At 35.5% G+C, this 14,283-nt stretch overlaps 1 protein-coding gene across 2 annotated transcripts; it reads left to right on the top strand.

Moving 5' to 3' along the window:
* Window positions 1-7,215: 7,215 nt before the first annotated feature.
* Window positions 7,216-13,731, top strand: LOC110924102 (hexokinase-3). Of its 2 annotated transcripts, none has more exons than XM_022168143.2 (9): window positions 7,216-7,706; window positions 8,829-8,976; window positions 9,074-9,256; window positions 9,956-10,030; window positions 10,119-10,274; window positions 10,691-10,789; window positions 10,868-10,995; window positions 12,308-12,389; window positions 13,091-13,731. In XM_022168143.2, the coding sequence occupies exons 1-9, from the start codon at window positions 7,435-7,437 to the stop codon at window positions 13,475-13,477; spliced, it is 1,530 nt and encodes a 509-aa protein (XP_022023835.1). In that variant the 5' UTR covers window positions 7,216-7,434; the 3' UTR covers window positions 13,478-13,731. The 2 variants fall into 2 exon arrangements, with proteins under 2 accessions (XP_022023835.1, XP_035840476.1); XM_035984583.1 differs by having other exon boundaries at window positions 12,308-12,420.
* Window positions 13,732-14,283: the final 552 nt, after the last annotated feature.

Below are 14,283 nucleotides of genomic sequence, written 5' to 3'. Positions count from 1 at the left end.
TCTCATTAAAATCAATAATTAGAATGATAATTAGTCAATAAGGAAACCCTAATTGAGACACCCAAGTAATTCTGCACTAACCCTAAAAATTTCAGAACAATCGGAATTAGGATCAGGGCCCCTAAAAACTCAGGGGGGTAAACCCTAGCTGATAATTATCAACAAAATCGCGTTGTACATAATGAAATTCGATTTAATAGTGAGTCATCAAGGCTAGTCCCGAATTCAGCTAGTCTACATAAATAGACTGCACCCTTTTACGGACCGTAAAGGGAAAAGCCATACGGTCCGTAAGGGAGTCTCAAAATTCACTATAAATAGCAGACATTGGCAGTAGCTTTCTGGAATTAAAACGACGTTAATACGCTCTGTGTACGTCGAGATAGATCAGTTACAACATAATTAAACACACACAGGTATCGAATTGCTGCCGCAAAACAGGGTAATCACTCGATCGCTATTACGATTCATTTTCCGAGATCAATATATCCAATGAATGTTTAAGTGCCGCCCACATTGGGTTATATTTTGTCGTTCGTCGTTAAATCGATGAATGTTTAAGTATTGCACTTTGTCGTTCGTTGTGAGAATTTTTATCTCGTGAGTTATCGTGACTGCTGTATTGATCACTAACCCGGTTTTTGTGTGCATTATTATTGAAATTAGGTTAACAAGGCTAAATCATATTCTGTCCGTGTTAAATCTGCAATGTGAGTCATTCTCTCTTTTTATCAAATGTTTTACAATACTTCAAATTATTTTCAGAATTATAATTACAGTGATTAAGTTTATGTAATCACCAAATTACAGCCAGTATGTGGGGTATTGTGCACATTACTACTGTTTTTATCACTTTAGGTGGGCGAACCTAAAATTTAGTGATACGTCATTCATTGGGGCAGCCAATGGTGATATGACCACTGTCACAGATTCGGTCGAGTGACAAATACTGTGGGTAGTTGGTTGATATCAGAAACATATGTAAAAGATCTTAATACTGTGAATTATAACAAATGTGTCGTTTTCAGTAAAATGAATGATTCACTCAGTATTTCCCCGCTGACAAACCTTTTTTCAAACATGTTTCAGGTGATCTACTGTAATTCAGGAAAAGTGCCGGAGAGCATTCCAAGCTTACGATAGTGGCTCAGTATAAAATAAAGAAATATGTTTTGAAATAAAGATTTATCAGAAAAATCTTATTATTGTAAATTATCGGGGTTTTATCCCGAGTTATGAAATAAAATAATAAAGGAAAAGTTTTTAGCTTTATAGCGATCCTGATGTTAAAGAATTCCGCTGCTAAAATCACATAAACAAATATCACGGGATTTCTGTCCCGCGGCTCCTGAAACGGGTCAAACCGGGTCGGGGGCCGTGACAAAAGGTAAGCTCGCTCCTCACTTCATAATGTCACAACCCTCAACCACACCCTGGACAGGAGTCATGAACAGTCAAGTGGTACCGGTGGTTATTTTGAAAACATTGCAGTGGAAATTTTCATCAGGAACGTGAGTTAGGAAGAACATCAGAGTTTGTGACACCGGATTTTATTTATTAGACATATGGGAATAAACCCATGTTTTACAAAGGTAGCTTTAATATGGGATAAACCCAAATACAACGTTTCTAAATTATAATTTAATTGATAAAATAAGCCACTTCTTTAAGCTGTTTGGTGCCGTATCGTAACTCTTATTCTGATCTACTGTAATAACCTGAAATGCGTTTAAAGACATTTGATCAGTAGGAAATACTGGTGAGTTCATTCAGTTTGTACCAAAAACACATTTGTTATAATTTACAGCATTAAGGGTTTTACATTTGTTTATATCTATCAATTACCCCAAATCAGTATTTGTTACTCCACCAGATCTGTGACTATGGTCATATCACTCATTGGCTAACCCGTTGTCCAATAGTGAAGATTATCAAGTAGTGTATACAAAATCCCATATACTGGCAGTAATTTCAAAATACAATAACTTAATCACTGTAAATACAACTTGTAAAACAAATAGGGTTTTGAAAGCATTTAATAAAAATAGAATGACTCACCTTGTATGTCTATAGTTCTTGATTTAACAGGCTTCTGGTTCTAAGTCTTCTGATAACTAAGCATCTACTTTTACAGTTCTGAATCTTGTGGTAATTACTCATCTATTTTGATTGTAAGTTTATAGATAAGAGTTTTCTGATAGTTAAACATTTAGTTTAACAAAGTCAAATGCGTATTAGTGTAAAACCAGATCAAACCTAACGATGGTCACGAGATTAGAACCATAACGTAAGTCAACAAAATATAGTCTTATTCAGACAGCACTTTAGCATTCTTTAGTTGGTTCCTGGATCGATCGAACAGAATATCGTATCGGTGATTATTGGTTAGAACACCAATGTAAGAAAACAAGAAAAGGAATGAGCAAGGAAAAATGAATCCTAAGCTTCCTATTTATAGGTAAGGAATATGTCTTTCCCCATATAAAATCTTCCCCAGGTATTATCTACCCATATACACCTTCCTCAGTTGTTATCTACCCATATATACCTTCCCCTGTTAAATCTTTCCCTAGATAAACCTTCCTTAGATATTACCTACCCCATATATACCTATTTAGATGTTAAGTTATTAAACTTACTTAATCGATTAATTAACTTACTCAGCTAATTAATTAATTAACTTACTTAGCTGTTAAGTTTACTTAGCTATTAAGTTTTCTTACCTATTAAGTTTTCTTAACCACTAAGTTATCTTAACTGCTAAGTTTTCTTAACCATTAAGTTTACATAACCACTAAGTTTACTTAACCTCTAAGTTTTCTTAACCATTAAGTGTACTTAATCATTAAGTTTAGTTAACCGTTAAGTTTTTTGGTTTAGTAGCCCCTTGGTTATGATAATCACGAGATCAACCCAATTCAGCTTTAACGATAATCACGAGATTAAAACCTACGACGAACGACAAAGTATAGCTGTATACCGACAACACTTAAACATCCGTTGGATCGGTTTCAATCGATCGGACAAAGTACCGTACCAATGATTCGAGTTATTACTCTGATAACTGGGCAGAGTTTGGGGTTTAGGGGCTCCGGGTAAAGAAAAAGCAGAATGAGAGAGAAGATGATTGCGAAATTCGATCGATTGTGAGCAGAAACTTCAGTCCCATGCTTCTCTTTATATAGCCCAAATGGGCACACCCGGCGCATCACGGAGGGCACAGGGAAAGCCCCCGCGTGTCGCGATGATAGTTGGCCAGACCTAGACCTGCCACGTATCCTATGTAGGCTTAACACGTGGCGCCTCGACGTGACACATTACCTCGGCCGCCATTTTCGCCCAATCGCGCGTTTTCTCAATTTTCGTGTTGGTGCTTATCGCGTATGCTCGGGTCTTGATCCTAGATGGTTTGGTTTTTAACTGCGAGTCTAATAAAGGTACTTTTGTGCCGGTGGGTTCAACAACAGTCAAGTTTTCAAGTTTCATCGTGCACACTTTTGGTTTTGTTTATGGGTTTTTCGAGGGTTGTTACACGTAGGTCCTTTCAAGATTCTCAAAAGGATTGGCAAGGAAGCGTACCGACTGGATTTACCTCAAGAACTCAACAACCTTCACTCGACGTTTCGTGTATCCAACCTCAAGAAGTGATTAGCCGAAGAAGGACTTCAAGTTCCACTCGACGATCTACAAATCAATGAGTCCTTACACTTTGTCGAAAATGCGGTCGAAATCATGGACTGAGGAACCAAACAGCTTAGGCGCAGTCGAATTCCCATAGTCAAGATTCGATGGGAATGAAAACGTGGCGCCGAATTTACTTGGGAACTCGAGATTGATATGAAGACCAAGTACCTACATCTATTCGTCGAGTCATCCTCTTGAATAAATTTCGGGACATATTTCCTAACGTAGGGGAGACTGTAACGTTTCGCATTTCTGTACCTCCTTTATTTAGAAAGTGTATTCGTATTCCTGTTTTTAGAAACTTGTAATCGTATCGTATTTGTAATTCATCTCCAATCTTGTAATCCGAGACTTTGATCATAATGGAATTCTATTTTTATACTTATGCATGTTACATACTTGTGAGATCAAGAAATGGCTGAACTAAGCGAGATCACGGCATAACAAATTGTTGTGATAAATGGGCGTGGCCAACTGATATATCAATGACTTTTACTTTTACGGTCAAAGTTTTCCAAGGGATTATTGAAAATAACAAACCTGTGCTTCGTGACAACCTCTTCGAATGGAATAAGTGGTTGCTGCACAAGGTCAACATCTTTGGGTGGTGTATGAACATGGATCATATCCCTACGAGGAAGGCGTTACAAAAAAGGAATATCCATATACTTTCTGTTCTTTGCCCCTTATGTAATGTAAAGGACGAAACTACAGAACATCTATTCACTAGTTGCTACATGAGCTCAATCCAAACAGTGTCGTCATGGTTTTCTATCCCTTTCATATATGCTTACACAGTAAAAGACCTCCTAACTTTACACAAAACCATTTCTGGGTCATTGGTTGTATGGAAACTTTGCAACAAAGTCGTTTTCTCCGGTAAGCGGGTCGGCATCTCAAGGCTTCTTGCGGTGTAAAGGCCATTAATTTTCTTTGGGTAAAAGTAGAGCGAAAGTTCATGTTTGTAGATTGGTCGAATTGGTGTACACTTGATTTCCTATTGTTGTTATATCCTTGTAAAGGTTTCTGTTTGTTTTTGTAATCAAACCTCCCGTTAAAAAAAAGTAATGTTCTAAGACTGTACTGACATTTTTTTCTTGAAAATTGGAAATAATGAATAACGTAAATAAATGTTTTTATTCAAATATGCAGGATAAACACAATTTTTTTTAATTTCTTCGTAAATACATACTTCATAAACTCCTAACTCGAAACTTTAGAAAGTGTGCGGATGTACATACAACATGATGAGACTCTCATGCCCAACCTTTCTCCAAGGTTACGATTCTATTTTAACGAGTAACGACTTCCATTACCTAGTTTGTTTTCTACACTCGAGGTTGTTCACATTTGAGATGCGGTGAGGTCGTAATGCAATCGGGCATGGGAGACACTCGATCCTCTGGATTTTCAATGGGTCGTCGATACACCGTGTGATGTATGGTGCTCTTATAGCCGAAAGACCCTACATCCAACTAAGTCATTTTCGAAGTGTGTAAACTGACGTCTCTAAAACTGCTAACGTTATCGTTAGTCACCACCTTATATATGACTTGAATTTAAGATTAAAAAAAAAAACTAAACATCTTAACTTGTACCTTTTTATTTATTTAAATTTCCGTTACACCTTTAAAAGAATAAACATATGACAATTGAATTAAAAAAATACTTAATAAAACACTTGGCCATAGTTGTAGAGTTGTAGTGTCGCATTCTTTGGGCCCCTTGAACACAAATAATTTGACTAGAATTAGTAAAATAGTCAGGTCAACACAAGGTCTCACCGCAGCCTTAGGCAGTTAGGCCAACTAAATACTAGTAAATTCGGTTTCAACCGAAAGTGGTATAGCATAATCGCTTTTTTTTTTGGTTAAGTTTACGTACAAAGTGCCTTATCGTATAAAACGTACGAGAGGCATGAAAAAACAAAAAAAAAAAAAATGCGGCGACATTTTTCGTAATTATTTGCTCGTAGGATAATTATCAAAATTACACTAAAAATGATATTGTAGAGCAATTTTGATCTTGTAGGCTAATTATCAAAATTACTCTACAAGTGTATCAAAATTACTCTACAAATGTATTAAAATTACTCTGCAAGTTTATCAAACAACATATAATTCAAAATTACTCTACAAAATCATTTGTATAGTAATTATGATACTTTACAAAATTACTTTAGAAGATCAAAATTACCATACGAGATCATTTGTAGAGTAATCATGATACTCTACAAAAGACATTATTATCTAAAATCTAAAACATCTATTGAAATATAATTTATTTAAAGCACCGTTCCTCGTCATTCTAAGTTGGAAAGGGTAGTGTAATTTTCATGTAATTTAGTTGTTTGTTTGTTTTGGCGTCCTCTCCGTCTTGGAGATAGGGCGCTTGATTGTTTAATGAAGTTAGCTTTGCAAAAAAAAAAGGTATTTAATAGTTCATATATGAATACACACATGTATACATACTAAAATGCTTTTAGCGTAACAAAATTAAGATGTATATTAATAAAATAATAAGTGGTTGAAATACCTTTGGAAAGCATATAAATTAGCTATTTTAAAATTAATTTCCCTTATGATATATTAATTTTCTTGTATCACAGATGTAATTTACTTTAAAAAAAATTCCACACATCTTACTAACCTCTTAATAAGATATGATATCATAACATTCTAGGCCTTTATACCTTAGCTCTTTGCATCTAAAAAAATAACAAATATTATTTCCATAAACCTTTTTTCAAAAGGTGTGAATTATTTGTGAATGTTGGGAGGTCTAGCATGCGTTGTCTTAATCGGGTCTGCGCTAGAGAGCCCCATCGCACAATAGATCCCCAATTTAAATCTCTCAATAGGAAACCTCTATCACTCAGACTCGAACTTGAGACCTGAAGGGGGAAAACTCACCCGAGTCCATCATAGGTGAAACTTAAATACCCGTGGCCACCACTAGAGTACTAGTGATGGTTTCGTTCCATAAACCTTTTCAACTAACAACAAACTACAAAAAAAAAAACCTTTAAATGATGACATAACAAAGAAATTAAGGGGCTGTTTGGTAGCCTCTTAATGACCATTCAGATGCTACCTCTTAATTGTTTAAAACCTCTGAATGAATAAGAGGTAACCTCAAGTCTGAATGGTTAAGAGGTAACCTCTGAATGGTAAATCATCACATGTCACATTCTTCTACCTTCTCATTGGGTAAAATTCTTAATGGTTTTATTAAAATGTATCCTTTTAATGACCATTCAGAGGCTACCAAACAGCCCCTAAATTATAATCTAACGACTTTTTAAATTTATTACTATCACTATACTTTTAAAACATATAATAACCACGATAACTAAAAAGATACATATATTTATATCATTTATTCTTAAAATATTACTAAAAAAATATTGTATCATGTGAATCAACATAAAAATAAAAAAAATATTTCTTTATTAAGGGAGGTGATTCAAAGGGCAAATCCGTCATTTCATAACAATATATAAATCTCCAGCAGTTCGCTTTCCAAACCTTCTCTGACCTCTCTTTCTCTCTCAAGCATTTCATCAAACACCTTCTCTACATTTCACCACCACCATAACTCCACCGGAAACAGCATATTCCGGCGACAAATAACCGTCAAGTCCTCCACAAACCACCACTTTCTGTTCACATCTTCCTCTATAAACCGACGATGTAACCGGAGATGACGGAAACCGGTTAACCACTCGATTGTCGAACAAACTGTTAATAGATGGGGAAGTTAGGGTTAGGTATAGCGGCGGCGTGTGCGGTGGCGAGTTGCGCGGTTGCGGCGGTGATGGTAGGGCGGAGAGTGCGGAGTCGGAGACGGTGGTGGAAGGTTGTTACGGCGGTGCAGGAGCTTGAAGCTGCGGCGGCGACGCCGGTCGGACGGTTGAGACAGGTGGTGGATGCTATGGCGGTTGAGATGCACGCCGGTTTAGCGTCTGAAGGCGGTAGTAAGCTTAAGATGTTGCTCACATTTGTTGATAATCTTCCCGACGGGTTCGTTGTTCGTAATTTGTTAGTAAATTTGGTTCATAGATGCGTATATAGTGCTGTAGAAATTGCTTGTTTTGTGATTGTTGTTTTTAGGTTTTACTAATTTGATCCATTTTTTTTTAAATTTTTTTTGGGCGAATGCTGTTGTTGTAAGTTAGTGTGTGATTGTTGTTTTTAGGTTTTACTAATTCGATCCAGTTTTTTTTTTTTTTTTTTTTTTTTTTTTTTTTGTGGCTAATGCTGTTGTTGTAGGTTAATGTATGATTGTTGTTTTTAGGTTTGCTAATTTTTTCCATTTTTTTTTTGTGATAATGCTGTTGTTGTAGGTTAATGTGTGATTGTTGTTTTTAGGTTACTAATTTGATCCTGTTTATTGTTATTGTTTTTAAATTTTTAATGGTAATGCTGTAGTTGTAGGTTAATGTGTGATTGTTGTTTTTAGGTTTACTAATTTGATTCAGGTTTTTTTTTTTTTTTTTTTTTTTTTGTGCTAATGCTGTTGATGTAGGTTAATGTGTGATTTTTGTAAGGTGTCAAAATCTGATGTTAGTTATCAGTATTTTGCTAATGCTGCCGTTGTAGGTTAATATTGTGATTTTTTGCTACTGTTGATTTCTTGTTAAGATGTTAGGATATTAAAAGTTGATGTTAGTTAGACACTGTTTGCCTGTATATGTGTGTCTATTGACTTTGTTTAGGGCTCTTTAAGTATGGTGTATTTTGTTTGAAATTAGGGTAGTATTTGGTAAGCCATTACTTTGAAACATTTTGCCTTCTAGAAGCTTGTTTGAACTTTGAACCAGTCTTTTTGAAATTTATTTTTGAAAGTTTTTAGTTAAGGTCGGTGAATTCATGACAATATGACATCAATCATAAGATCCTTATTTTTAAAATGTTACCGACCAAACAGAAATAAATGGACAGATACTATGTTGAAACATTTATCATAATGAATGCTATTTCAAGACTTTTTGTCTTGTTGTTGCTATTTAAACTAAATGCTTTCTATATATCTCGATAATCGTGTGCAGTTTACATGTAATTTTTTCATATATGGTGATTATCACTCGTTGCTTGATGTATGGTTATTTTTCTTGATATTGACGGCGTATTTCTGCTTGTCAGGAGTGAAAATGGAATATATTATGCCTTACATGTTGGCGGCACCAATTTTCGGATTCTAAAAATCCAGCTTGGCGGTCAAAGGTCAATTCTTGGGCGTGATGTCGAGAGGAAACCCATTCCACAGAGTTTAATGACCAGCACAAGCGAGGTGTTTACGCGTTTACACAGCATGATACTGTTACTGTTCATGAATTTCCGAATGTATTTTTTCAGGTTTATGTGAACTAATGTGATGTTACTTGCAGGAATTTTTTGATTTTATTGCGTTGGCCCTCAAGGAATTTATTGAAAGAATGGGAAACAATTTGCAGCTTTCACAAGTTAGAGGAAAGGATTTGGGCTTTACGTTCTCGTTTCCTGTGAAACAGACGTCTGTTTCGTCAGGCACTTTGATCAAGTGGACTAAAGGTTTTGCCATCGAAGACATGGTTAGTTTAACGGCATACTAGGATTTTGCGCTTGTCAGTTGTCAAACAATTATTTAATACCACTAAGAGTAAAATGCCATTTTCGACTTTTCGTCCTTGAGGTTTGGCCAGTTTTGCGACTTTCGTCCAAAGGTTTCTTTTTTCGCATCTAGATCCAAAAGGTTTGAAATCTTGCCATTTTCATCTGGCTCATTAACTCCATCTATTTTTCTCTGTTAAGTCAGGGGTATTTTCGTCTTTTTTGTTAACTTAAAGGGCAAATCGGTTATTTGAATACTTGTACATTATGCTAAATGCTTGTACATAAAGTGAAACAAGACCGAATTGCTTTTTAAGTTAACAAAAAAGATGAAAATATCCCTGACTTAACCGAGAAAAATGGATGGAGTTAACGAGCCGGATGAAAATGGCAAGATTTCAAACCTTTTAAATCCAGATTCAGAAAAACAAACCTTTGGACGAAAGTCGCAAAACTGGCAAAACCTCAGGGATGAAAATGACATTTTACTCTACCACTAATAATGTAAAAGCCATCTAAAGTTGCTGTAAAAGTGCAATCATGTGATCATATAATCGGACTGAAAATAAGTAAAAAAAATGCACCCCTATTGTATAAAAAACTGAGTTGAGACTTCAGAGGGTACATTTTGAAGTTTGTAACTATATCGTCATGTATCTAATATCATGTTATTATTTTAGGTTGAAAAAGACGTCGTTGAATGTCTGCAAAAAGCATTGTCTAGAAGAGGTCTAGATATGAATGTCGCTGCACTTGTAAGAATTTCAACATCCTGAAAAATAATATTTGTTTTCTATTGTTGAGAATTAACACAGTCTTGTACATGGGTTTATTTGTAAACAGGTGAATGATAGTGTGGGAACATTGGCTGTTGGGCACTTTCTTGATAAAGACACAGTTGCCGCAGTGGTAATTGGTACTGGCACCAACGCCTGTTATTTAGAGCGGGCCGATGCGGTTATTAAATGTCAAGGCCTTCTCTCGACTTCAGGAGGCATGGTATCCTTAGTCTTTATTAACTAATGAGTAAATTGCATTTTGTGTCCTTTAAGTTTGAGCCAAATTGCAAGCGTTGTCTTTTAACTAACGAAATTACACCGGATGTCTTTTATATTGTTTCTCATGAGGCGGTGTCCTTTTTCCCTAACCCAGTTAATTCATTCTATTAACTCTTAACACGTGCTACTCACATGAGGGCATAATGCTCATTTTCACTTAATAACTAAAATTAAATAAAAATAATATATATTGACAACAAAATAAGTGAAAATGACCATTATGCCCTCATGTGAGTGGCACGTTAGGATAATGTCTGCAATTTGGCTCTAACTTAAAGGACGTAAAATGTAATTTACTCTTAACTAATTAAAAAGTAAAAATGTTTCTGTTCACTTATGTAACTTGACGTCAATCAGGTTATCAACATGGAATGGGGTAATTTTTGGTCCTCACATTTACCTCGAACATCATATGACACTGATCTTGACGTTGAGAGCCAAAACCCAAATGATCAGGTTAATTTTTGTTTTATATGACATTGATCTTGATTTCTTCTTATTAATCATGTGACTAATACATGGGTACGGCTGTAGGGTTTTGAGAAAATGATATCGGGAATGTATCTAGGTGACATAGTACGAAGAGTAATTCACAGGCTGTCGATAGAATCTGATATCTTTGGACCATTGTCTTATAAGCTGTCAACACGCTTCGTGTTGAGGTATGCTTTTACCATTATTTCTTTTATTAGGATGCATTGAGCGCATGATTCTTTATAGGGCTCTAAACGAACCGAACGTTCAGCGAACAGTTCGTGAACCATTCGGTGGGAAGTTCGTTTATGTTCGTTCGTTTAATAAATGAACAAGCACAAACAAGAAATTCCGTTCAATAAGTTGAACAAACGAACATGAACGGAGGCTGCGTTTGTTCGTTTATGTTCGTGAACGTTCGGTAATGTGTTCGTTTATGTTCGCTCATTTATGTTCGTTCAATTAAAGGTTTTTTTATGTTATATTTTTATTTTAATTTCAGTTTGTATTAATGCTTGACAAACTTCTTAGTTTTTGTGTTAATTATGTTAAGTATTTATTTATTTTTGATGGATTCTTCGTAGTATTAATATTTCTGATGAAAAATGCAAATTGTATTTTTAAATGAAATATATAACGTTAGTTTGTATTAAATTTTTGTTCATGAACAATTTTTTTTTGTTCGTTTGCGTCCGTCCACGTTCGGCAAGTGTTCATGAACATGTTCATTGCCTTAATGAACGAACACGAACAAGAAATATCTTGTTCGTGAATCGTTCATGAACGTGCTCGTTCGGTTCGTTTACAAATCATTTAGCCAAAACAATCAAAATTCAAATTAGGAAAAAGGTGAAAACAATCATGATGTCATGATACCTTTTTAGTAGGCATGCGAAGTCAAAGAGAGAACATATGTGGGCAGGAGTTGATTATTAGGCTCTTTGTGAATAATTAATGCCCGAAGAATGGGTTACTACATTGTTATTTGTTTTTGAGTAAATAAATTTCTGTTGGATATAAGAATTTTAAATCGAAGGATTGTTACTTTTTTAAGTCAAACTTTTGGATTATATAACAATATAACACACAATAATCAGGCGAATTCATTGGTTGTCATTTCTTGTTGTGTTGTCTCGCTGGGGTCTAGTCATTTGTGTCTTTATTAATTTCTTCTACGTCTTGAAAATGACCCGTTCTTAATAAAAAAGGCGAATCTTAGTTTTTATTATCATTAAATTGCTCCTTATAGGGTTTTCATTCCTGTAAAAGAACCGACCTTTTTATCTTATATTCTTAAATATCTGTTAAGTGGTGGTCCTCGTTAATATTCTAATCATGTATGGGCTAAAGCCGCCTACTTTTCATTTTCTTTTTCTCTTTTAAAGAAAGTGGCAAGTCTTCTTTCTATTATAAAAACATTTTTTCCATTACGCCTTTTCATATCGATTATAGGCCGAATTTGTAGAAGTTAAAGTAATATTGTTTCTTGATGTCACGCAGTACACCATTAATGGCAGCCATGCATGAAGATGATTCTCCCGACTTGCGTGAAGTTGCCAAGATTTTAGAAGAAACCTTGGATGTAAGATGTTGCCAATATACACACACTAGAGGTCACAATTTCATCAAATTTACTTATAAATGGGTCCCACATTAGTTGCTTCTTCAAGAAAAAAAATTAGGTAACAGGTTGACGATTCAAATGGTTTAAAAGAACACCCAAATGTTTTTTTTTTTTTTGGCATAATTTGTAATTTAAAGATTTAGATTAGAGTAAAATGCCATTTTGTCCCTGAGGTTTGGCCAATTTTGTGAGTTTCGTCTAAAGGTTTGTTTTTCCGCATCTGGATCCAAAAGGTTTGAAATTTTGCCATTTTCATCCGGCTCGTTAACTTCATCCATTTTTCTTCGTTAAGTGAGGGGTATTTCCGGTTTTTTAGACATATTTAATCAAAATAAAAAACACTATAAGAAATAAAGATCCACCTTTGTTGACTTTCTCCCCACCCAAACCCTTTAATTATCACAAAAATCTCAAAAAAGACAAAAATACCGCTGGCTTAACGTTAAAAATGGATGGGGTTAACGAGTCAGATGAAAATGGCAATATTTCAAACCTTTTGGATCTGGACGAGGAAATAAAAACCTTTAGACGAAAGTTGCAAAAATAGCCAAACCTCAAGGACGAAAATGGCAATAGTATTGCTTTTTACCACACATCTCATCATTTATCAACCTCCTTGTGTTTGGATTATGTTTTTTTAAGTTCTTTTTTTTCAACAGATACGCGATGTCCCATTAAAAGCAAGAAAAATCATGGTCAAAGTATGCGATGTGGTAACAAGAAGGGCTGCCAGGCTGGTCGCTGCAGGCATTGTCGGGATCTTGAAAAAGATCGGGCGAGACGGGACAGGTGGCATTTCGAGTGGAAGAATCAAAGGTTACAAAAGTGGTAAAATGAGAAGAACCGTGGTGGCGGTTGAAGGCGGATTATACACAAGCTACACCGTTTTCAGAGAATATTTAAACGAAGCTGTTGCGGAGATATTAGGGGAAGAAATCGCCCCGTATGTGATCCTCAAAACAATGGAAGATGGATCAGGGATCGGAGCGGCTATGTTGGCGGCTTCGAATTCGGCCAGAAGTGTGGATACAGTACAGGTTCTATGAACATATATATTTATATATAAATATATAGATATACATATTATAGCACCTGTAAATTGTAAATGTTTCCATTTTTCTATGTATAGAAGGAAGTTGTAAATAGGTCATATAGCAGTAGATTAAGTTTGTGTCAGTTCTTTGTAGTTTCAGAATGTGTTCATTCATTTCTTAGGGTGAAATAGTAGCAATTTGTGTTTTTTGGGTTGCTGAATTGTGCAGATTTTGTAGTTTTTAAGTTATTAATGTTTGGTAAAAAATGGCCCAATGACATCCAACACTTTTACAGTAGCCCATTGGGCTTTCTTTTTACTCCACTGAACTTCCAAAGAAGAAAGAAAGTCAGTTTATTGGATTCAGTTAGCATTACGTAATTAATTATCAAGTATATGAAATTGTTTTAGTTTAATGGGAAAGGAATTGAGGTGGTGAAGTCTCGCAATGTTGAAATGTCGGGGCTTTTGTGGGGGTGCATGTACACAATGTTTCAAAACGGTATCGAGCTGGTCACCTACTCACCTTATTGGTTTACACCTTACAGGGTAAAGTACCCAGTACGGTTAGATCATCTTAGGGTGTAAGGGGTGCATGTCTAATAGGTGGGGCAAACTTTTCACCCACCCAATCATATTGTGACATGTTATTTCTCATCTCATTCTCTCCTCTTGCCCAAAAACACAAGGGGTGGTCCCCAAACCATTTAAAAGAAAGGATGATTGTTTGATATAACTCTGGCCCCATCACTTACCCTCTCCCTCTTCTTTGCCGCATGTGGCATTCTTACCCCGCAAACTCCTCTCCATCATCTTTGC

This window comes from Helianthus annuus, chromosome 2, assembly GCF_002127325.2.
Source record: "Helianthus annuus cultivar XRQ/B chromosome 2, HanXRQr2.0-SUNRISE, whole genome shotgun sequence".
NCBI lineage: Eukaryota > Viridiplantae > Streptophyta > Magnoliopsida > Asterales > Asteraceae > Helianthus > Helianthus annuus.
Note: the sequence above shows the minus strand (reverse complement) of the source record. Positions and strands in the feature narration are given on the sequence as shown.

Coding starts and splice junctions, on each gene's coding strand:
- LOC110924102 (XM_022168143.2), top strand. CDS start 7,435: ATGGGGAAGTTAGGGTTAGGTATAGCGGCGGCGTGTGCGGTGGCGAGT. Junction 10,275..10,690: donor TCTCGACTTCAGGAGGCATG/GTATCCTTAGTC, acceptor GACGTCAATCAG/GTTATCAACATGGAATGGGG. Junction 10,790..10,867: donor GCCAAAACCCAAATGATCAG/GTTAATTTTTGT, acceptor GTACGGCTGTAG/GGTTTTGAGAAAATGATATC.